Raw genomic sequence first — 21816 nt, forward strand, 5'->3', positions numbered from 1 at the left:
GGTAGTTTAATTTATAATAAAACATTGTATTTTGTTTAGTTGATAAAGTAACTAGTAACTAAAGCTGTCAGATGAATGTAGTGGAGTAAAATGTACAAGATTTCTTTCTGAAATGTAGCGGAGTAGAAGTAGAACGTGGCATGAAAACATAAGACTCAAGTAAAGTACAAGTACCTCAAATTTGTACTTAAGTACAGTACTTGAGTAACTGACATAGTGCAAGTTAACATGCAGGCAGCTGCATTGAGAGGACTGAGTAGAGATCACAGAGGAGATGATGGCGGCTGCCCCCGCTGGAGCTTTGCTGTGATCTGTCATGTCTTAAACACGTGAAATCTTTCATATGAGGATGTGAGAGTGTCACACTGCTTCAGGCCTCTTTTCACAAGTTTGATAGATGCTCATGTGAAGATAAAGCAGCAGCGTTCAAGTCTGTCCCAAGTGTAAAGATACAGAGACAGATAACTCCCTGATACTGTTTGTGACCACAGTTCAAACTGCAACAATGGGCATGTGGGTGTTAGACATATAAAAACTATACCAATCTTTATAAAATACAGAGAGAGGGAGATGAGATTAAAAGCTTAGTGGTTTTATTTTACTCTTTTTTTTTTAAAAAAAAGGTGAACTCCTCCCCATTCACCCACAAAAGAAGACAGCAGGAGATGAATATGATAAAGCATCAGTTCCACTCTGAGTCTATCTGCAGACAGCATAAACAGCATGAGTCTCCACTTCTCTCTCTGATGCAGGCCTCCTCTTCCTTATTGTTGCTGCATACAAACTCAGTGCTGCATCTTTCAGGTCAGAGTCCAGATTCTGGAAAGAGTCAGAACAGCTGAGTTAGTAAGAACAACTAAATCATGCCTCTGCTACCTTTAAAACATATAATAGGAAATGATCAAAGTTGATTCACCTCAGGCTGTTGTGGATTCTGTTCTTCATTGGCAGCTGAATGAAAGAGACAAAACGTCCAATCAGGTCACTGACAATCCTTATTCATCGTTACTTTACTCTTATTCTGATTGGGCAAATGTATCACTTTTTATTCTTTCAACATATTGCAAAAAAATCTAAATAGAACACACAATAGAAAGAGTAGCTTTCAGGAAGTACCTTTCTGAAGTTTCCTGTTTTTAACAACCAGACCAATGTTGACCATTAAGAGGAGAACAGTCAGAGCTCCCAGGATCAAACTCATCAGCTTTGCTGTTCCATCAGACTCTGCTGAAAGAAAGAGAATAGAATTACTCTGTTTTCATTTACTGGCTCAGGAACTGTGAGAACATTCAATCTTTTATGTTGAATCTTACTTTCAGACTTCCTGTCGTCGTCATCATGAGATTCATCGCTGTCTTTTAACAAAATACAAGATACATTTACTTTTGATTTTACTTTGAAACATTTTATCACTCTCGTATATGGAGTCTTTTCAAATAGCCACATGTGTTCTTTTTGGGGCGATTCATAAATTAGCAAATATAGAAAGACGTTTATGACTTTTTTCATTCATGGGCTTGAGAACTGTAAGAATATTAACCAAAGTTAAGACCGACACATTGGGCCTCATTCACCAACCGTTCTTACGAAGAAATGTGTTCTTAAACCCCACTTATGCACTTTTTTACGAAGATTCTGACATTCATTACTGTTTTCTTATCTTGGATTTGTTCTTAGCTAATAACAAAATCTATGAGCACTCAAGAGCACTCTTACACACATTTGAGTGATGGCAATTTGCTCCAAATAATTGGTTACTGCATTTTATTTAATTCTACAGTCGATTACAATGATAGTATTGTACTGTAATGTATTTCTGATCATTTGTTTAAAAAAAAAATCCTAGTATGCAAAGAAACTTTAACACTGCAATTTACATCAGTAATTAAACTGATGTAATTTATTATTAAATTATCTATACTTTCTACTCCACTACATTTCTACAATGTTCCATTACATTTTCTGATCAGTTTTTCCCCCTGCCAAAACGCCACACGTTTGTCTCACCAGTGAAGTTTGGTTGCCATAGATACAGTATACATTGGGCACCGCCGATCCTTCATTGACTTCCAAGCCGACTCCGGTGCTCCAGAGCCCGGGCGCAGCGCCGCTGACCCTCCGTAATACAGCCTCCGATAAAAGTGAAAATGAAAATGTTTGTTTTTTATCATTCCCATTTTTAAATCATACTTGCCATCTATTTCTCTCCACAGCGTTGTTTACTCCGCCAGGCTGCGTAAGACTCGTTCATATCTTATTTATTTGGCTGGACCTCTTCACATCACCCCATTTCTGCTGCTTCACACACTTTATTTGCTTACTTGCATGGTTAAAGAAAATAAAACTGTTTTAAAATACATCCTTGTTTGTGGTAGTGGACATCTTCTACTTTTACTAAAGAAAATGTCTCTGGTTATTTGTACTTTTACTTATTTATTTATTTGTACTGAGATTCAGTACTTCCTCCACCACTGCAATGTACAAGTCATCTCTTGAAGGCGGTGCCCCGCTTCCCAGGAGGTGCACAGGAAGTGTCATGTCCTTATATGGGAATTTTTGGGGCGTTTTCTTATGCTAATTAGGAACAACTGGCACGCGCTTTCAGTTACGAAGACGTGGGATTCATCAATCCTAAGAACGCAGGTGCGAACAAATCTGCTGTTTAAGAACACGTCATCAATCCGACGTAGACTTTTCTTAGGGACTTTCTTAAGAACATATTTAAAAGGAAAACTTAGGAAGATATTGGTGAATGAGGCCCATTGTTTTTATCTTAAAAGGACTAGCAGTCACTCTGCACAACTAAAGAAATGTGAAAGAGAATCTTACTTTCAGACTTCCTGTTGGTGTCGTCATGAGAATCATCACTGTCTTTAAACAACAAAATCAAGATAAGTTCATGTCTGATTTTACCTTGAAAAATGATATCACTGTCTTGTTTTAAAATGATGAAATGTGCTCTTTTTTTTGCCAATTATGATATTAGCATATATAAAAAGAAGAAAACAGAACACAGGACTTTTATAATCTTACCTTTAACATTGAAGTGTATCGCGCTGAAATCATAACGTCCTTCAATGTAAAATCCACATAAATACAGTCCAGAGTCAGATACATCCACTTGTTTGATTTGGAGAAAGAGAGTGGAGATGTTGGTACTCATGTTGAATCTTCCATTTTGATTTACATCACTGTATAAAGGTGTTCCTGTAGACCTGGTCATCGTGGAGATCCAGCTGGCCTTGGTTCTGTTGACCACTCTCAACCAGAGTGTTGGAGGGACTCGGATTGACGGGTTAGAGCATGTGAGTGTGACTTCTCCACCCGGCCGACCCTCCACAGTCTCAGTGTGAGACTCAGAACGTGAGACAGAGATCCAGCCTGAAACAAACAGCAGAGACTTGTTATAGAAAGGTAAACAATACCTCTTAATTAATATAATAATAAGCAAATAAGTTTTAATGCTGGAAGTTATCAAGTTGAGAGAAAAGTCTTGTCAGTAGCCTACTTACTGATGCTGCAGAGAATTAAAGCTGTTATCAGGCTCCGTTTCATCGTGGTGCGTATGATCACAGCTCTGTTCTGCACAAGCTGTTGGTATCCATGACAGCGGAATTAAGAAATTTATTTTTATTAAATTAAAAAGTATCTAATGGAATCACCGGTTTCCCCAATAACATGCTTTATAGTGTGCGAGTGTGAAGATGTGAGTTTCCATTCACACCCACTTCATGCAGTGACTGGTCAGCTGTGTGGAGGTGAGAAAGTTAGCCTGGTTTGAACTTCTCTCTCTAACCCCAGCAACTATTTCTGCCACTTGTTGTGTGAACAACCAAGTGCAACACTAATCTGCCTTCCAGGAGAGGCCGTCTGAAAATGTACGCCTTCATCTCCATATTTAAATGATGCTGGGTCTCTCCCCCACAGTTAATGTCAGAACAATGTAACTACATTCTCTCTTTGGTCGAGTTACTGCAGTAATGGGATTCTTTTTCCAAATGACAACGAGCAGGTGAAGGGAAGAAGTATGCAGATACTTTACTTCAGTAAAAGTACTAATACCACACTATGAAAATACTCTGTTACAAGTAAAAGTCCTGCATTGAAAATGTTACTTAAGTAAAAGTATGTAAATATTATCAGGAAAATGTACTTAAAGTATTACATTTAAAAGTACTCCATGCAGAAAAATCCTCACATTTTAGAAACTGGAACTTTCTAAAATGTGAAAGAAAGAGTAATTGACATAGTTCAAGTTAACATGCAGGCAGCTGCATTGAGAGGACTGAGTAGAGATCACAGAGGAGATGATGGCGGCTGCCCCCGCTGGAGCTTTGCTGTGATCGTCATGTCTTAAACACGTGAATGTTTTCATATGAGGATGTGAGAGTGTCACACTGCTTCAGGCCTCTTTTCACAAGTTTGATAGATGCTCATGTGAAGATAAAGCAGCAGCGTTCAAGTCTGTCCCAAGTGTAAAGATACAGAGACAGATATCTCCCTGATACTGTTTGTGACCACAGTTCAAACTGCAACAATGGGCATGCGGGTGTCAGACATATTCATAAAAACTGTACCAATCTTTCTAAAATACAGTATTGTTTTATATAAAACTTCTACACAGCTCTGGAGGCAAGAGTGTACGGTTTCTTGTCATATTTTTATTTTTAGAAACCTTTAAGCTAACAGGCCTCATGCTTTCACCCCCAGACCACACTGCACTGCCTCTTCCTGTCACACAAGCCTCTCTCACACCTCCACCTAACCCTCACTATCACACACTCTGGACTGTCCTGTCCTCCATCAACACGCACATATTTGACTAAATCCACTCTGGCTGAGAGAAAACTGAATTTAGCTTTACCTTCACACATTTGACTATCGGCCAACAACAACAACAACAACAACAAAAGGACAATCTTACTTTTGCACTTGTTTTCCACGTCATTATGGGACTCATCGCTGCCTAAAGAAATGAAGATAAAGGAGTCTCTTATTTGGAATTATTTACCATTTACTTATTAACTATTTTGCAATGTAAGCAGAAGAACCGAGGAATGGCTACCAAAAGACACAAAAGACTTACGAATTAACTTACCTTCAACATTTAAAAGTAGATTCCCATAGGTGTAAAATCCACAGAAATACAGTCCAGAGTCAGATACATCCACATGTTTGATTTGGAGAAAGAGAGTGGAGATGTTGGTACTCATGTTGAATCTTCCATTTCTAAATCCCTCACAGTATTCTGCTGTGTCAGCGTTGAACATAACAGACACACAGCTGACATTGGATACATTTACCAGTCTGAACCAGAACGCCACAGATGATACAGATGACATGTTGGAGCACATCAGAGTGACGTCTCCACCAGACTGGACCTCCACAGTGTGAGACTCAGAAGCTGAGACAGAGATCCAGCCTGAAACAAACAGCAGAGACAGGAAGAGAGTTACTTTCAATTAAACAAAAAAGGGACACAAACAATTCCTTTAAATAAACTTTAAAATAAGTGAATATCAGTAGTTTAAAATCTTTCGGGTTAAAGTAAACAAAAATAAATTGTAAATGTAGTTGAGAGTAATTCAGCGCCAGTACTCACTGAAGCTGCAGAAAAGTAAAGCTGTTCTCAAGGTGAAGTTGTTCATGGTGCGTGTGACTGAAGCTCTGCAACATCGGTAACTGGACTGAGCTCCAGTAGGGCTGCTCTCAACGTAAAAGAGGCGGGGGCTTCACTTTTAGTTGTCCATCCTGTTGATCAAACTGAGCACATTAATGCTTTCAGGAAAACACGTGTTGGTGCAGAAACTTAGTGTCAAGTTATTCTTCAGAAGGTGTAATATCCTGTGTCTGTCACTGATGCTATGCACCTGTAACCCAGTCAAGGAAAGGGTTAACAGAAACATAGTTTTGGCCAATCAGAGGAGGTTGTACCAGACTCCCGCCTTTGGCTGAGTCTCTATCTGATCTGTCAGAGGGAGAGCAGGAGACGGTTGTGAAGTTTAACGTTGGTAGTCCCCAGAGAAGAAGTTGGTCATTTCATGGTGCAGATTAGAACCCAAGTTGAAACGTAAGCAACTAAAATTGCTGAATGTTAGAACATAGTGTCAAATTAGTCATTATTACTGTGACTTATAAAGTGTCAGGTTTAGTTCCATAACAGTGTTAATGGTTTCTGTAGATAATTCTGGTGAATTATTATGTTTACTTTCTGTATGGACGCTACGAGACACCGTACTTTAGGAAGTGCACATGCGCAGTGGGATTATAGCTCTGTGTGTGCACGGCTCCCCGCTAGGTGATGCATGAATGCAAGATGACGCCCGTTACTTGACTGAATAAGTTCTACATGGTTTCTGGAAGTTTATAAATAAACTCAACCACTTGGATTAATAAATTAAAGACTCCTCATATATTTCAACATGGTGTCAGAAGAGGGATAAATTCATCGCCTGTAAGTTCCATGTGATTTTTTTTGTCTCGAGCGGAGCGGACAACTAAGCTAACGTCACAACTGAGAGAAATAATGGCGGATGGATTTTGAAGACCAGACCCCCTCGTTTTTGACGGGAACGTTGCCGAGAATTGGCAGATTTTTGAACAGGAATATGATATCTTTGTAGTGGCGGCACACTCTGACAAGCCTGCCAAGACAAAAGCGTATATGCTCCTCAGTCTCGCAGGAGCAGAGGCTATCGAACGGGAGTGTTCATTTGTTTACGCAGCGGAGGTGAGGGCGCCTGGTGACGATGGAGCCGTCGTTCCAGCTGAATCCAGAGAAAACCCAGAGTGTTTGAAACGGAAATTTCGTGAAGTGTGTAACCCTCAACACAACAAAATCATGGAGAGACACAAGTTCCATTCACGGAATCAAAAACAAGGTGAGACTATTGAATCCTACATCAGTGACTTGAGGATCAAAGCTAAAAGTTGTCACTTTGGAGACCTGACAGATGAACTGATTTGTGACAGGATAGTGTGTGGCATCAGGAATGACAATATAAGAAAGGCTTTGCTACGTGACAGTGAATTAACCCTAACAAAAGCCATTACTATCTGCCGCATATATGAAATGACTGAGGAGAGTAATAAGGCTCTAGCCCAGCCCCAAATAGCCATCACTGTTGACACGGTTCAGCCAAACTCCGGTGGCACAACAGGTCAAGACATAAACCTCGAGCAGGCCAGTGTGAGGCCAGTTCCATTACAAACTGCAGTAACTGTGGAGGCAACCACGCAGCACAGAAAGACAAATGTCCTGCCTTTAGGCAGCAGTGCCATAACTGTAAAAAATGTAATCATTACAAAAAATGCTGCAAGTCCATGTCACACAGCCAAAGCTATGAACACAAGGGCTACGCAAAGAGAGGGGACTGCAGAAAATCGGTTCACCAGTTAGAGCTGAAAGAGCCTAATAACTGTAGCAGTGATGACACTTTCTATGTGGATGGTGTTGAAGTGGACACTATAAATCCCCAAGCAGAGGATCAAGATGAAGGGTTTGTTACATTGGATGTATACGACCGACCAATCGAGATGAAGGTTGATACAGGTGCAAAGTGCAATGTGATGTCAAAAGACACTTTCCAACAGCTGGCTAATGGAAAGCGGCCAGTGGAGCACAGCAAAAATGCCAACCTAGTGGCTTATGGAGGCAGCAAAATAGAGACTATAGGCATAGTCACACTGCCTTGTTGTTTAGATGGACAGCAACACACATTGCCCTTTTTCCTAGTGGACCGAGACGTAGTGCCACTACTGGGATTTAGTGTGTGTGTGCGCTTAGGAATTGTCACAATGAGCCCACACGTTCATCAGGTCAGCACCGAGAGCAATGCTGATTTTACCAAACAGATCCATGTACAGTACAAAGACTTGTTTAGTGACGAGCTTAGAGAACTCCCTATTACATACTCCATGACACTGGATCCGGCAGTACAACCAGTAGTTCGTCCAGCACACCGCATCCCGGTTGCAATGCAAGCACGAGTCAAAGCTGAGCTCAACAGCATGCAGAACAAAGGCGTCATAACCACAGTTTCTGAACCTACAGATTGGGTTTCTTCCATGGTTGCAGCACACAAAAAGGACAAACAGGAAATCAGGCTGTGCATCAATCCAAAGGACCTCAACACAGCCCTGAAGAGACCTCACTATCCAATGCGCGGCGTGGAGGACGTTGCTACCCAGATGTCAGGTGCTACAGTGTTCTCTGTGCTAGATGCAAAGAGCTCATTCTGGCAAATAAAGCTTGACCATAAGTCATCATTGCTGACCACATTCAGCACGCCTTTCGGGCGCTACAGATTCCTCCGCATGCCATTCGGCATAAGCTCAGCAAGCGAGGTGTTCCAGCGTTCAATGGAACAGCTATTTGCAGGGTATCCATGTGCCATCATAGTTGATGACATCATCATAGGAGGCCGTGATGCCGCAGAACACAACGCCAACCTAAAAAAAGTGCTTGACCGGGCACGAGAGATGAACCTCAGGCTAAACCCTCTCAAGTGCAGGTTCCACCTGGACCAGGTCTGTTCTGTGGGTCACATATTCACAAAGGAGGGCCTCAAGGCCGACCCCGCCAAAACAGTGGCGATCACAAACATGCCAGTCCCTCAGGATGTCCCAGCCATGCAGCGATTCCTTGGCATGGTGAACTATCTCGGGAAGTTTATCCCATAACTCAGTGATATCGCTGCACCTCTGAGACAGCTCACACACAAGGACGCTGCGTGGTGTTGGTTTCCACAGCATCAGCAGGCGTTCGACCGTCTCAAGTCATGCTTGTCCAGCTCACCGATTCTGTCCTATTACGACGTACGAAAACCAGTCACACTGACCTGTGATGCGTCGTGTTATGGACTTGGTGCTGCATGTCTGCAGGATGGGAGGCCTGTTGCGAAACCCGATATGCTCAAATCGAAAAGGAGCTGTTGGCAGTGGTGTTATGACATCACACTAGTCTACAAGAAGGGGAAGCACATGTATCTAGCAGATACCCTATCACGAGCTCCAAACAAAACTGTCTCACAAAGTCAAGCCACAGACGACACGTTTGAGGTGATGTCTGTTAGTTTCATCTCAACCAACAGGCTGGAGGAGCTCCGGACCCACACAGCACAGGACCAGGTGCTACAGACTCTCAGCACAGTCATCCACCGAGGATGGCCTGGCAAAGAACGCAGCGTCCACCCTTCCATTCGTCCGTTCTTCCCTTACAGAGACGAGCTGGTAGTGGAGGATGGGATAGTTATCAAGGGCCACAGAATGGTGATTCCCCACTCTCTATACAGGGAATACATCAATATCATCCACAGAGGTCACCCAGGCATAGAGTCAACCAGGCGCAGAGCCAGGAGCACATTTTTTGGCTGACGATGAACAACGACATTGCAGAGGAGCTGCTGTCGTGCTCTGTCTGTAATAGCACCAGACCACATCAGCAGAAGGAACCCCTACAACCGCATCCAGTTCCAGTCTTGCCGTGGTCCACGGTGGCCACTGATATGTTTGAGTGGCACGGACAACAATACCAGGTGCTGGTAGACTCATACTCAGGATGGTTTGAAATTGACCTCCTCCGTGACGCAACCTCAGCAGCTGTGATCACAAAGCTGAAAAGACACTTCTCTGTTCACGGTACACCTCACACCCTCATCACAGACAATGCGAGGCAGTACACAAGCCAACGTTTCAAAGACTTCGCCGGGCAGTGGGACTTCAGCCATGTTACCAGCAGTCCGGAGTATCCACAGTCGAACGGATTGGCAGAAAGGGCGGTCCGCAGTGCAAAACAACTGATGGAGAAATCTCACAGAGATGGGACTGACGTCTTTCTAAATCTGCTTAACATCAGAAATATTCCCTGTGACCAAGCATTGGGCTCACCTGCAGAACGCCTAACGTCACGACAGACACGCTCAGCTCTTCCTGTCAGCAACAGACTGTTAGAGCCAGCCCCGAAAAGCACAAAGCAGGTCACTGCCCTACTACAGAATAAAAGACTCGCCCAAAAGCAGTACTACGACACATCAAGCCGCCCACTACAGCCGCTCGCGGAGGGACAAGTCGTCAGGATGCAGACCATCAAGGGACACAACCGTCTGGGCACTGTGAAAGGAAGGTGCAACGAACCACGCTCCTACATCATTGAGTCCGATGGAGGGACCTACAGGAGAAATTGCCGTCACATCCTTCCCGTCGCTGAGCCACCACCACGACAGGTCGACCCTGCGGACCTCAATCGTCAATATGCTGACCCAGTTGCACCAGATAGTCTCCCTCCCACGCTACAGACACCTCGTGTGACTCCGGTTACACCTCAGCGATCCACCATTGAGCAGCAGAGGCCTGCAGCTCAATCTACCACAAAGGTAGCACAAGCGCTGTATGTGACACGCTCGGGTCGCATTTGCAGGCCAAATCCAAAATATGAACAATGAACATTGACTTATCATAAGCTAAAAAAAACAAAAAACAAACACAACTTTGCACTGGACTCTATGGAACTTTGTTTATATGTCTTGTTGAAGTGCTTAGTATATAGCCTTCATTGTTGAAAATGTTTACAGCCACCTACTGGAAGTTTATAAATAAACTCAACCACTTGGATTCATAAATTAAAGACTCCTCATATATTTCAACAGTTTCAAAAAAACGTTAGCTGACGTTGTTCAGTAGCTAGCTCAGAGATTATCAGCTAATGAAATTAGAAGTACCTTTCTGAAGCTTTTTGATTTTAACAACCAGACAAATGATCATCATAGTGAGGAAAGCAGTCAGAGCGCTTTCTAACACATCTACAAGAAAAAAAGAATCATTAAGTTAGACTCTGTACATTTAACCTAAATAAATAAATCTATAGGTAAACATTACCGAAATTAAATTAATTAAATGCTGATAGTATTCCATCAATAGGCCACCTCAATCAAAACAGACAAACTTTAAAACACTCTTACCTTGAACCTCTAAATAGGTTGCATCGACAATAACTGGGTTTCTTATGTTAGATCTGTAGAATGATGTTGTCCGAATAATTCACAGTTATCCAGTTATCCACTGTATTAGCGACTTTGAGTTCGTGAAAAGCACTATATAAATTAAATTTAATATTATTTGGCTTTATTGCAGAACAGTCCAGTTAGACATCAGGAACACATGAGCTTCACTAATCAACCTGTCGGCCACTCGCGTTCTGATACTCTGGCCCTAGAACTCCTCCCCAGACTCTAACACACCCATGATGTAACAATCCGCTAAACAAACTAGTACCATTACAGTACATCTCCCTTTCTTTGAGTCTGTTTAGACATGCAGTACATTTCTAACAATTCCAGTAAAAGTTAAAACCATTCAACTTAGTCAACTTCGTAACATATTCTTCCATTTCAGTAACACATTCTGTTCATTGTGATACATTCCACAAATTAACACCTTTCTTCATGCGGTTTTCTTTCTTCCTTTTCATTGAGACATAACAGGGCAACATAAACAGGATTCACATCATTTTTTTTTTTCTCTTTTTTTGACATGAACAATTCCCACCAACTGCTGCTGGAGCCAAGTAATACTGTAGAAGGTTACATGTATTCTCCATATCTGTCTGGTGCTTTCACCGTTCTACCACTGTGTCTCTGAGTCTCTGGAAACACAGGTGCACTGGCAGTGTGAGTGTTTGAACCTTGACCTCCTTTGGAAGGTAAGTCCGATAAGTCAGTCTGTGTGTTCCTCCCCTCGCTTGGCTGTGTGTTGTGACCCACTGGTACCTGTTGTTGTGGAGGGGCCATTGGAGCCCATAGGATGGGTCTGAGGTGGTGCCTGTTCCTTCGGAGCGTTCCCTTCTCCGTCTGCACAATGTACGACCGTAGACCAATGGACTTCTGCACCACTGAAGCTGATTTAGTCCAGCCCCTCTTATTGTCGAGCTTTACTGCAACACGGTTCCCCGGCTGTAGCTCGGATAGAGGTCTGACCTTGTGCCTGGAGTTGTAGACTCTACTGTAGCGCAGCTTGGCACAGTCGTCGGTTTGTCGCACTTTTTGAAGATCCGGCCATGCGTCCTGCAGGTTAACCTCCAGGGTAGGAAGTGTGGAGCTGTGCGGGGCTCACTCCTGTTGCCTGTAAGGGTGTTGCTCTGTAGGACAACGATGCTAAGGCAGGGTCAGATTGTCTGAGGATCTGTTTGCACAGCTCACTCTGCTTATCCATTGGCTTGTGCATAATGAGGGCTTGTAGTTATATGTTTGAAATCAAATCTTTTTGCAAACTTCGCAAACACTGAGAATTGGGGTCCATTTTCAGTAAATCAGTTCATATGGACAACCCCATTTGGCAAATATATTTTTCAGACAAGCTATGGTCATATCAGCAGCCATGTTAGTGAGGTGAGCAATTTCAATGTATCTTGAAAAAGAATCTACAACTACTAGAAAGTTGTCCTCCTTCAAATGGCAAATGTCTGCTGCTACCTTCTCCCATGGGCGGCTCGGGATGGTGTACAGATCAGAGGTTCTCTCCTCTGAGTTGGCTTGATCTCCTGACATTCCCTGCAAGTGCTGACTATCTCATGAATGGTTTTGCTTATTCCTGGCCACCATACACTGCATTTAGCTCACTCACGGCACTTTACGATCCCTTGGTGGCCAGGGTGTATGCGTTCAAGTATCTCAGTTCTCATGCTCTGGGAAAATCACCATCCTGTTGTTGTACAACACAAGCCCTTGTGATACAGTGAGGTGGTCAAGGTGTGTGTAGAAGGCTTTTACCTTTAGTGGCACATTGACTGCGTGCTTGGGCCACCCACCACTCACATAGTGTTTGAGCAGCTGCAGCTCTTCGTCCTGGAGCGTCTGCTGTTTGACCATGTCGAGCTTGCTGGATGAGATGGGCCATGCCTCAGTAACGGCCTCCTCGTACGCCTCGAGCTCACTGGTCAGCTCAGCAACGTCCTGTGCTGTCTCCGGTTGGGGGTAGCTGGATAGTGTGTCTGCAATGACCAACTGTTTCCCTGGAACATATTCAGCTGTAGGGTTTTTTTTTTATTCAGCAGTCTCTTGACATCTCATTGGTACTGTATCTAGGTCTTTACTGTTGATAAGTGGAATGAGTGGTTTGTGATCACTCTGTAGTATCAACGTGTCAAGACCATACAGGTATCGTGTGAATTTTTCACATGCCCAGACTGCAGCAAGACATTCTTTTTCAATTTGTGCAAACTACTGGCCTTGATTCTCCATCTTGTGACTGCAGTCGGACCCCCCCAGACCATAGCTGCCTTCGTCAGCATTAACTACAGTGTCTTTTTTAATATCAAAGAAAGCTAACGCAGGAGTCTCTGTAACAAGCTGTTTCACCCTCTTAAAGTGACGGTTCGGAGTAATTTCACCCTAGGGTCCTTTGCACCATGACCTCGAGCCAAACACCCCCCCATAAGCTTTTTTCACCTGGGTCTAACATTGGGAGAGTTAGTGTAGAGTAGCGTTATCAGCTGAATAGCTTAGCGCAGGGGCTAATGGACCCACGTTTGTATCTCGTAAATGACCCCACTAATAATGCCCGAAATGATACCAAACGTCTACACTAGTACAAATAGGTTATGCACTCATAAAACGATGGATTGGAAAGTTTGTAAGTACATCAGAAGTATAGGTTAATAACACTTGCCTGCTGGCTTCTGCTCTCTGCTGTTGTTGCTGCTGTGAGACGAGTGCTTAGGGCCGTCTACAAATTACAACACCGAAAAGAGATGCAACAAAAATATTTTTTAATTTAACTTTTTTTAAGTGTTAAAATAAGTGCTGTAGTATAACTAGCAGGAGACAAGTAATAATTGAGGTAAGTTTGGAGACATTACCTTATTTAATCATTAAATTAATAAATATTTTTGTTGCATCTCTTTTCGGTGTAGTAATTTGTAGATGGCCCTAAGCACTGTCTAACTGCAGGTAGTGTAGTGGAAGTTTCCTTTGCAGCAGGGGGCTAAATTTCAGAGTTTAGTAAATTGAAACAAATAAGACAGACTGAGACTAAAACCAAGTTGGGTTTTTGTATTTTATTAAAGATATATTTGCAAATATAGGAGCAACATGATTTCACAAAAGGCCGCAGCCCAGTGTGGAGTCAGTTTCTCAAATGAGTGAACAGAACACCAGGCTTTTATGCATTTTCAGAGTGACAGCACACACGCACTTAGATTATTATGACGCTACAATTTTTACATGCAATCTGATACACATGAAGACAATCAGAAAAATACAAGAGACATCTTGGAGCCATTTCGCCGCCTCCTCCCTGTATGACTTTCACCCCCCAGTTACATCTTAACTGGCATGGGAAAACTAGAGGTTTAGGGCGACCTTGTAGCCCCTATCTGTTCAGACAAACCGTGCTCACATTATGTTCCAGACTGGATGTCTCACAAAGTTAGAATCAAAATCTGCATGTGGGAATGAGAAACTCTTTCAGCATTTGTGAGAGAATTAAAGTACAAATGAAACATAAAAATATAAGGAATTATGCTTAAATGTAATTTTTGCCACTACGGTAGCAGCAGCAGCAGCACCAGAGAGCAGAAGAGAGCAGGCAAGTGATCGTAAACTTCTGGTGTACTTACAAACTTTCCAATCCATCGTTTTATGAGTGCATAACCTATTTGTACTAGTGTAGTACAGTTTGGTATCATTTCGGGCATTATTAGTGGGGTCATTTACGAGATACAAACGTGGGTCCATTAGCCCATGCGCTAAGCTATTCAGCTGATAACGCTACTCTAGCTAACTCAACCAATTTTAGACCCAGCTGAAAAAAGCTTCTGGGGGGGGGGGTGTTTGGCTTGAGGTCATGGTGCAAAGGACCCTAGGGTAAAATGACTCCGAACCATCACTTTAAAGACCTCAGTCTTAAGCAGGTCAGTCATTGGCTTGGTGACATCTGACAGATGTGGGAGATTCCCTGCCAAGGTAGTGAATCATACCCAGGGTTCTTCTGAGCTCGTGCACGTTGTTGGGTGGTTGTTGGTGTGATGAGTTGGATTTTGGTCTCATCTGGGTGGATTCCATGCTTATCGATGCAGTGGCCCAAGTAGTTGAGTCGGCGCTGACCGCTGGAAAATTTCAGGCGCGCTAGTGATTCCGAAAGGAAGTCTGTTAAAGAAGTATCTTCCGAATGGCGTGATTAAACGTGGTCAATTTGGCAATATGGTTATTATAGTTTTGCATTGGTTTTTATTTTTATTTTGTTTTGACTTTTTGTTTTCAAATTCAGTTTAGATTTACGTCTAAACTGTCTACGGGAAATGTCATGGTCGGAAAGATATGTTATTTGCTCTATGAAGGACATCAACAAAGACAAAAACTAAGGACATTTCCTCAATGATTTTATTTTAGTTACTTTTGCAAACAGACATTATAGTTTTAGTTATCGTTTTTTGTAATGCCTCGTTTTTATTTCAGTTAACGACAATGTTTTTTCCCCACTTAGTTTTCGTTATTTTGTTTATTTTTGTTAACGATTATAACCTTGGTTGCAATATACTTCTGTGTTTCCGGCACCATTAGTTTAGAAAGAATAAAGGGGCTAAATTAAATCATTGTGTGATCCCGACTGGTCCTGGCTAACGCAGCCATGCTAACCCTGTTAACTGCTAACGTTACCGGGAGGACCATGCAAGCGGGCCATGGCTGTTTACAACGTGTAGTTCAGCAGCTGGAGCCGACAACGGTGAGTTGTTTTAAGCCACGAGAGGGGGGCTGTAAATCGGAAAGAGAGAACTATGAGTTTGCAGTGTGTTTAGCGATTGTTGCCGTAATTCTAAGCCAATGAAGTGTGTTCCGTCGGCAAGGCAGTGGTATTTTTAGCGTTTCATTTTGTAATTCTAAGCCGAGGAAGTGTGCCTGACTGGCGTGTGGAGAGGACGGTGAGGTTGTTGTGTTTTTAGCGGTTCATACTGTAATTTTAACCCGAAAAAGTGTGTCTGTCAGTTGGTTACAGAGCTCTGCGTCGTGTATATATCTATGGCTCCGCGTGAGCACGGGCTTTTATGAATGTCGATATAGCCAGCATAACGTTAGCTACTCCGCTGTGCTGTGGAGTAATGTCTGGCTATGTGAGACTAGCATCTAACGTTAGCTACTCTGCTGTGCTGTGGAGTAATGTCTGGCTATGTGAGACTAGCATCTAACGTTAGCTACTCTGCTGTGCTGTGTCTGTGTGTGTGTGTGTGTGTGTGTGTGTGTGTGTGTGTGTGTGTGTGTGTGTGTGTGTGTGTGTGTGTGTGTGCGCGCCAACAAACCACAAAAGGTTATCTTCAAGTGGGGTGACGAAAATATAAACTGCTATACAAAACCAAACTGACTCAAGCTTTATGGGTATTTGGCTGAAAACCAGTAAAATCATATTAAGATACATACAATTCTACTTTAAACTGCTCTGTGGTTTCCAGGTAAGATCTCCTCAGATGATTCTCAGAAGCCACATTGAAAGGAAGCCACGTTTTCACGGAGATGCATTTAGAGAAAAAAAAAATAAAAGTACTGCTTCTGTTGTGGTTGACCTTTTTAAAAAGGTAAACAAGAAAGTTCATTGTATTGGGGGGCAGCAGACACTGACAGCACCTTTAAAGCTCTTATTAACATGTTTTCAGGGCAGGCAATCACTTCATTTGTTAAGGATTTGATCAGATGTGTCTGTAAGTGTTCGTTTTCAATAAGCATGTAAATATTGTATGGAACTTTACAATAGCCTATAACTTTGAGGGGACCAGTGTTAAGATCCAAACCACATCTTTTTTTCTAATCTTAACTGGACGGTTTGGTGTCTAAACTAAACTGTCTCCGCCCATGACAGTCAACTTTTGTCGGCTAAACTCAACTGCAACGGCCGCTGAAGCGACCGGCACCTAACGGTAATTTTGTAGTTTATCATACGAATTGTTGTGCATACATTTTTGTGCGATAAAAGATCCAGTTCATAAGAATGCGTTGCACGGTGATCTGTTTGCAGCTGCTTTGAGGATCCCGTCACACAGATCACACACACACACACACAGAATCTCATCACGGTTTTACTGTGCTACTGCGTTGATTATCATCTCTTCAACACCGACAATACAGCTTGCTTCTGTATTTCTGTGCTAAACAGAGAAGTATTTTTCAGTGACAAGCTTTAAGAGAACAGAACACAAGTTGCAACCAAAACATGGTCCTTCCTCTGGAGTCCTTGAAGAACGACACCATGGCCCTCCGCCAGGAACCGGCAGTTATGGGTAGCAACCAGGATGAAATGAGGGTGAGCCTACAGGTCATCACCCAACAGCTGAAGACCCTGCGCCACAAAATTCACAAGGGCCAGAGACAGTTCAACGGCTGGGAAAATTTGGAGGAAAAGTTCACCGCAGGGAAGGCAGAGGAAACCGCTGCAATGAAGAAATGTGCCTACCTTCTAAAAGAAGTGAGGGAGCTCAGCGACAAGGTCCAAAATTACAGCACTATTGAGGCTTTGTATAAAGAAACCAAAGCTTCAAATGTGGCGATGGACCTGCAGCGTCAAACTCTGCAACAAACAGTCAGTGATTTAAAAAAACAGCTCAACATCTTCGATGAAGTGAAAGAAAAATATGAGGCCATGAGGCAAGAGCACGAGGAGCTGCAGAGTGAGATTCACTACCTACAGGATAAACTCCAAAATGAGACTAGTGTGGACATAATGTGTGCTGCATTAAAACGGCAGACAGAGGCGATGAGCCAGCAAAATGCTTCCCTGCAAAGACAACTCCTGGAGCTCAAGGAGAGGCATCAGCAATCCTACAACGATGCAAAAGCCGAGAAAGAGGCGATTAGCCAACAGAATGAGGCTTTGCGACATCAGATTCAGGAGATGCACGAAGAGATCGAGAACCACATTTGAACGATTTGGAGGAAGAGATCGAGGCCGTGAAGGCCTTAAATCAACACATGAACTGTGAAAACGACTCCTTGCTGCAGGAATTCCAGGCTCTCAAAAATAAATCTGACAATTTAAACATCTGGCGTGACATGTACAAGGAAACCTTGGACCGCATGGACGTTTTGAAGAAAGACAATGACAATTTGAATCAGCAAATCCAAGTCGTAAACGACCAGCTCAGGATTAAAAGACATTTAAAGGACAATTACGTAGAACTGGAAGCTGAAGAGAAGGTTCTTCAGGCACAAAACCGAGCCCTGGGTAAAACCCATTCTGATGTTTTTAAGAAGCTTCTGAATGAAGAGGACTGGAAGCACAAATACGACGTTCTGAAACAACAGACAGACGCCTTGAGACGGAGGAAATCCAAAATTTCAATGAAAACCTCAGCGTTTTGAATGCCTTTAAGGCGAATTATAAAGCACTCAAGGCAGAGAAAAAAGTTCTCACGAACCAGAACAACACTCTGCAGAAAGAGAGAAAAGCTGGAGAAAACGTTCTCCAAAGAAGAAACTCTGGAGGAAAGAACCAACGAGTTGAAGTCAGAGAACGAAGCTGTGAGCCAAGAGAACAGCGCTCTGCAGCTTAAAGTTCAGGAGCTCGGTGACACACTCCGAGGTGAGAGCGTTAATTTGGCTATTCATTAATAAAAAAAGAAGAAACAAAATCAATATACAGTTGTTGTAAGTGTCATGTGTAAATATAAATTAAGTTTCTTAAGTTTTGATCCGTCTCTCCTTATGTACTTGCAGAGGTTGATTTCAACAGGTGTTTGTCGTTTTAAGGCCCCAACGTCATCTATCAACGTCATCAACGTCGGCACCAGGATTAGGCAATGGTTAGGGTTAGGGTTAGAGTTAGGGTTAGATGCCTTGAAGTCAACGGTCACAGCGCTGCCTTGAAGTCATCGTTGGGGGCTTAAAACACCATTGAGCACTTTAACAGCTCAGAAACACACTTTACATTGTTTTATCATCTTCATACTTTGTGACTGTCTTCTGTTTGGGGTTTTCGAGTCCCCAGCTGTAAAACTTTAAATAAAGTTAAATAAATACATAAGTCTAATTGCATTAATGGTATTGGGGTTTACGACGGTCTGTTTTTAAGAAGGTCAGAAGAAAATAGACCTAACCACAACCAAAGGCTGTTTTCTCAAAATGTTTTGTTTCTCATACTCTGAGCGAGAAGTCTACTTTAGTAGCACTAACATTTCAATCAGGAGGGACTTGTTTGCAACTATGCAAAGGTTTACTGTACATAAGCATATAAAAATAGACTCCATCGTTATAAAATAATTTTTAAAGGGGGTAAGGAAGCCAAGACAATCCCCCAATGGAGGTGGTGGCGAAGGAGCCTGAAGACCAGACTGAAGGAGTCGATAGGGTGTCCTGCAGGAGGAAGACCCAGGGCGCCTTTGGGTGACGATGACGGAGGTGGAAAGGGAGGTGGAGGGTTGCACGCTTTGCCTGAAATTTTTTTTTTTCATGGCCTGTGTTAGTATAGTAGTATAGTATAGTAGAGTCATGGAGTAATAAAAAGAGATATCCAAAATGACCTAAAAACCTTTGACTAATGTGTCAACAACATGTAACAAGAATTGGAAACCTGGCTTCAAACAATGTTCACATCGCTGTTCCAGAAATGGATGCAAATCAGCGCATATTTAATTAGATCATGCTTAATGTGCATATTAAAGACTACAATTTAAAAACACTTGTAATAATAAAAATTGTATTAATGCAAGTAATCAACTGGGAAAGTTTAATGGTGATATGTATTATCTTTACCCTATTCTTGTGTAGTGCCTTGCCTTATTGAGGCTCTAAAAAAACCTCAATTAATTCTCAACATAAAAGCAAATAAACATTTTTTTCAAATTTTCCTTCAAACCGTCTGTTATCAGAAATTGCATGTATTAGGAGTGAGTCTACAGAAATTACAAAAAGCACAATATATTGTTTACATCAAATTGTATCTACCATGTAGATGAATCGATGGGTCCCAGTTTTGTAATATTACTCTCTTAAGATTTCTGCCTTCCCCACAATGCGATAACGGGGGAAAAGAATAATTTATAAAAATAAAAAAATCAGCAGAAGCATGTATTTAAAAAAAGTGTTCCTGTTACAGGTTTAAGTCTTCAAGTGGGGCGACGAAAATATAAACTGCTATACAAAAACCAAATAGACCCAAACTTTATGTGTATTCTATACCAAAAATAAGTTGGCTGAAAACCAGTAAAATCATATTAAGATAAATATAATTCTACTTTAAACTGCTCTGTGGTTTCCAGGTAAGATCCCCTCAGATGGTTCTCAGAAGCCACGTTGGAAGGAAGCCACGTTTTAACAGAGATGCATTTAGAGAAGTAAAGAGTACAGCTTCTGTACAGAGCAGAGATGTTATGGTTGACCTTTTTAGAAGTAAACACAGACGAAAGAAACTTCACACCCATTTTACTCATCACTTGCCTGAACAGCGCAGTGACGCCCTTTGTTTGACAGAATTGACAGAACGGCAAATGTCTAGCATTGTGATCATGACCTGCCAAACATGATGTGACACGATACGTATGGGTGTGACATTATCATCAAACTCCCACAGTATACTGCTCTGCAATTTAAGGCAAAAGACCTTAACTTGCTGGAGTGTGAAACTGAGAAAAATGACTCTAAAGTTACTGTTTTTTCCGGAGAAAAGTATTATAGGTAGGACTCCACAAATTCGACAACTAGTTGTTGTAATGAAGAAATGTTTGTCTTGAGCTCAAAATTGACCTTTGACCCTTGTTTGGCAGTTACTGTACTCTGCCTTTGTATCATGTGCCAAAAATCAGGAGTCGTGCAAAGGCAACTGACACATAATCAATATTTGCTTACATCCATTATAAGAACACCTAACCAAGGTCTAGTCATCATGGTATTTGTTTTTAAATTATATAGAACAGTGGTTCCCAACCTTTTTTCCTTGGCGGCCCCTCTACTCATGTCTAAGAAAAGCTGAAGTTGAGGTAACTCTCGAGATAGAGCCTTACTTTCTTTTTTGATACAGAGGAGTTATCAGCACTGTTACGTTTCTCCGCCATGTTTCATTCATAAAATAGTGACGCCGTGGCGGCAGGAAAAACGAGGACACAACAAAATATATAGTTTTCATACAGACTTTTGTATACATTATATATTCTAGTGTATTATCATAATTTGTTTAACATGTGCAAATATTTTTTTTTTACCTCAACCTCAAACCATGTAAAGAATTGCACCCTCCTGTGATCTTTGCCGCCCCCCTGAGGGGTGCCCGGACCCCAGGTTGGGAACCCCTGATATAGAAGACCTTTGGTTGGTCCTATTTAGTGCTATAATGATCAGGATAGTGTGGCAACACCAACATAGTTAAACATTATGACAGCTAAGTTACTTTGCAGTAAAGTATGAATAAATACAGGAAATATTTTCTGAATAAAGATAATTTAATTATAATTGAATACAAAGGTATATTTATTTAAATGCAAGATATAGAGTAATAATTAAAGTGCCCATATTATGAAAACAATCACTTTTTCTTCTGGGATTTGGGGTGTTATTTTGAGTCTCTGGTGCTTCCACACGCATACAAACTTGGAAAAAACAACATCCATGCTGTTCTCAATGGAAAAACACTGCTACAACACACACAAGTTCACCATAATCTACAAAAGAACTACTTAATGTCCCGGTTGTTCAGGTATTCCACACAAAGTTGGAAGTGCGCCCTCATTTAGAAGAAGTCTCCCGGCTAATCCTGCCTTGTACTGACCGAAGTTCGAGAAAAACAGCTAGCTGATATGATCCTTACCTAGCTACTGCGCATGTGCGACTCCCACCAAAGATGGGATAG

General features: G+C 42.0%; 1 protein-coding gene across 2 annotated transcripts; it reads right to left on the bottom strand.

The window, feature by feature from the left end:
• Window positions 1-596: 596 nt before the first annotated feature.
• Window positions 597-5908, bottom strand: LOC120572366. 2 transcript variants are annotated; one of them, XM_039821648.1, is made up of 10 exons: window positions 5603-5908; window positions 5099-5422; window positions 4925-4966; window positions 3513-3591; window positions 3034-3381; window positions 2830-2871; window positions 1314-1355; window positions 1117-1224; window positions 917-951; window positions 597-819 (listed from the first exon to the last, which is right to left on the bottom strand). In XM_039821648.1, the coding sequence occupies exons 2-10, from the start codon at window positions 5105-5107 to the stop codon at window positions 700-702; spliced, it is 825 nt and encodes a 274-aa protein (XP_039677582.1). In that variant the 5' UTR covers window positions 5108-5422; window positions 5603-5908; the 3' UTR covers window positions 597-699. The 2 variants fall into 2 exon arrangements, with proteins under 2 accessions (XP_039677582.1, XP_039677581.1); XM_039821647.1 differs by having other exon boundaries at window positions 1117-1227.
• Window positions 5909-21816: the final 15908 nt, after the last annotated feature.

Source organism: Perca fluviatilis, chromosome 14 (assembly GCF_010015445.1).
Source record: "Perca fluviatilis chromosome 14, GENO_Pfluv_1.0, whole genome shotgun sequence".
NCBI lineage: Eukaryota > Metazoa > Chordata > Actinopteri > Perciformes > Percidae > Perca > Perca fluviatilis.